The sequence below is a fragment of the Verticillium dahliae genome, genomic scaffold (genome assembly GCF_000150675.1).
Source record: "Verticillium dahliae VdLs.17 supercont1.14 genomic scaffold, whole genome shotgun sequence".
In the NCBI taxonomy this organism is placed as follows: Eukaryota; Fungi; Ascomycota; class Sordariomycetes; order Glomerellales; family Plectosphaerellaceae; genus Verticillium; species Verticillium dahliae.
Window position 1 is genome coordinate 167,597 of NW_009276945.1, and position 3,231 is coordinate 170,827.

At 52.5% G+C, this 3,231-nt stretch overlaps 1 protein-coding gene across 1 annotated transcript in view; it reads right to left on the reverse strand.

Moving 5' to 3' along the window:
• Window positions 1–943: 943 nt before the first annotated feature.
• VDAG_06654 (intron-binding protein aquarius) overlaps window positions 944–3,231 on the reverse strand; it is a gene marked incomplete at both ends in the record, with an annotated part of 4,522 nt that continues 2,234 nt past the window's right edge. Inside the window, 2 exons of the mRNA XM_009659358.1 lie at window positions 944–1,395; window positions 1,454–3,200. Coding sequence (XP_009657653.1) covers window positions 944–1,395; window positions 1,454–3,200 — 2,199 coding nt within the window. The remainder of the gene's footprint in view (window positions 1,396–1,453; window positions 3,201–3,231) is intronic.

The following is a 3,231-nucleotide window of genomic DNA, read 5'->3' on the forward strand; positions in this document are numbered from 1 at the left end:
CCCGTCCTGTCCTGCTCTCAGACCCTCGCCACCCAACCTTGACCTGGCAGTACCAGGCGCAACGCCGACAAGACGCGCAACCATGTTTTTACCCGATCTTTTTTTGCCAACGTCCCCGGAACACTTGCCGTATGGCCTGCTCGGCTTTGGGTTGGCTGCCTGGAGGCTAGCAGATAGCAGCTTGCTCTGCTGCCCTAGGGCGAATGTGGCCAGAGGCGCTCACTCATCAGCCTGTGTGCGCGCTGGTCTTGAGCGCCGAGGATCAGCAATGCGAGCTTGTCCGAGTCTTTCGTCATTGTGCATGGCGCGTGGGAGATCTTGTCTGCTAGGGCCCCAGACTGCTGACCCGTCGAGGGAGGTCATTGTACTAGCTAGTATTACCATTGGTGTCGTTTTCCCGGGTCCGATTCATTCCATATATCGCACAATGTTTGAATGCCGTGACTCTCTAGTTGTGAAGCAGTATGTGCTACAAAGGTGCGTGCTGGAGCCAGCATATGTGAGAAGACTACCACCGCTATCAAGCGTGTCAAGTGCAGACCTGTGTAAATGTCCTGGGGCTGACAACGGCAAACTCGTTATCATGTCTCCTGATCGTTTTGAGCAGATCCGATAACGACAATGCCATTTTCTTTGAGTCAACTATTTAGTGAAATCGCAGACAGTGCCACGAGTTGAATCCATAGTAACAGATATCAACATTCCTTTTCCATTTACAGCATGTGCCTGCGTTATCGATCCATTTGCTGCCTTACGGATGCATATTCGAAGGGCACACGACTGTGAAGATGTTAAAGTAGAGGAGTACGAAACCACAATTTAGGCTCCTGTAGCGCTGGATAACCACCCTTTGATATTCGCTAATCTAAGGTAGGTCCATGATCCTTACCCCACTGCCGTCCAAGGCAACCGTCAATCGAACAAGTCTACGTATTTCAAGTCATCAGCCCTCCGTTCCCGCAGCCGCCGACTCAGGATCCCCCTCGCCAGCCTCCTCATCGCCAGCCTCTTCTGCAGGCGCCTCTTCAATAGCCATGAGGCCAGCACCTCCCGGATTTTGTTCAGCCTCGAGCTGCTTCACCTTCGTGTTGGTCATCTGGTACACGAACTGACCAAGGTGCTCAACGCCCTCCATACATGCTTCACCCGGCACCTCTCCGCTTTCTGAGGCGATAAGTCGCTGAGATGGCCACATTTCACCAGTGACCAGCATCAATTTGTCTGGTCGCTGAAAGAGCTGCTCGAATGCTGGACGTAGTTCATAGCATGCCTCAAAAACATCCCGCCGTCCCAAGATGTAGAGACCCAGACGAGCTCGCGAGAGAGCGACAGTCATGCGTCGGACGTCTCGCAAGTAGCCAACCCGAGACGTGCGTGTCAAGGACAAGATGATATCTAAACCAAATGTCAATTTGTGTCTGATTTGTATGGAGGACAATTATGAGGCACTTACAGTCATTTTGTTCGCCCTGATACTTGTCGACAGTAGAGACGACACGTGGTCGTCCAAAGATGGCTTTGTTGCTGCATCTGTGTGCCAGTACATCATTGACCAGGGCGCGCTGCCCGGCGTATGTCGTGAGAATGCTGATCTTTGACGCGGGATAACCCAGAAGCCGCATGTATTGGTAGATGGCCACGGCGTATTCGGCTTCGCCGAGGTTCTGGATGAAATGAGGCGTTGGCTCTGCCTCGCCCTTTCCCTTGTAGTCGGGCACGTTGATAAATTGATAATCAAACTTGAAGCCAGCATTGGCCTTGAGGAACTCGTCGCTAGCTTGTACGTGAGGCAGGCTGTCCAGCTTGGGATACCTCCACTTGTACAAATTGGCAATCGCAGGTCGAGCTCGGCCCTGTTGATCAAGATTGATGGTCGGGACACCGAGCCGCACGAGTCGTGAGAAGAGTGACTGCTCAAGGTTTGCATAATGACGGAATGCGTGGCTCTGGATAACGGGCGAGTTCTGAAGATGATCGCCGCAGAGAACAACACGCTGTAAAAGATTCTGCCCGTCTTTTGGCTTCTGCATAGCCAAAGGAAGGAAATTCTCTATTTCCGTAATCTGTGCAGCCTCTTCCATGACCACGTTGTCGTACCTGAAGCCGAGCGAGGCAATTTCTTCGCGCTTAATAGCAGCATGTGTCGAGGTCATTGCAATAATACGTGCCTCATTGATGAGCAGGTAGTTGGACTTGTCTTTGTCCCTTCGAAGAATTTCGAACGGCAAGACATCAGCCAGCTCTGAGAAAATCTTGGAGATATGACGATAACACCCTTCGGCAATTTCCAGCGCCTTCTGGTGATCGGCATCATCAGGAAAGAGGGGTTGAGGTGCTGTGGAGAAGAACCTGTGGAAGGGGAAGGCCTCGATTACAGTGGCAGTCGTAGCTGTCTCCGACTTTGCTGCTTCCATGAATTTGGCCCACGCAGGCTCAATGTAAACCGAGTTAAAGTAGCCAGCCGTCTCAGCAGAGTTACCATGCGCCCCGGGAGCACCAATACTAGATGCAAGAAGATTGACCTCTTGGAGATAGCGGTCACGGTTGTCCAGGAACGACTCGACTCGACCATGTTTGCTGAAGCTCCCCTCCGTGTAAAGATCTTCTTCTCCATGGCCTAGACGTAGCAAGTGGCGCTCATCAATGTCTAGAGCGATAATCTTGGCGAAGAGTTGGTTCAATGCCTGATTACTGTGTGCGATCAAGAGAGTCCTCTGCTCAGGGAAGTTGTGATAGATGTTGTTGATGATTTGAGACGCAACGTCGGTTTTTCCTGTACCCGGTGGCCCGACAATGACCGTCAAGCCTGGCTGTGACCCGGATGTGATAGCCTCTATCTGGGCCGAAGTGAAGCGAACAGCATTCAACTTCGGGGCGTCAACTGGGAAGGGACCCTCGTTCGGCGGCTTGTATGTGGACACTTTGACGGTTTCCACCTCTACCGACAGTGGGGGCTCCGCGTCCCGTCTACGCTTCTTGGTGGGTTTCGGCAGCAGGACAGCTGGCGTATCTGCAGCCTCCAATACGTACGGCGGTCCGAAGCTCCCTGACGCATCGTCGTTAGGCTCAATAATTTTGCCAGGCAGGCTCTCAATGAGGTGTTGCCAGTCAAGAAAGGTGTCCCGATAGTCGAGCCTCTTGACTCGATTGGGTAATTGCTTGTAGGTTGCCCCGGCGGGATCGCCATTATCCCAGGAATACTTCGTGAAGCCATGACGCGACAGGTACATC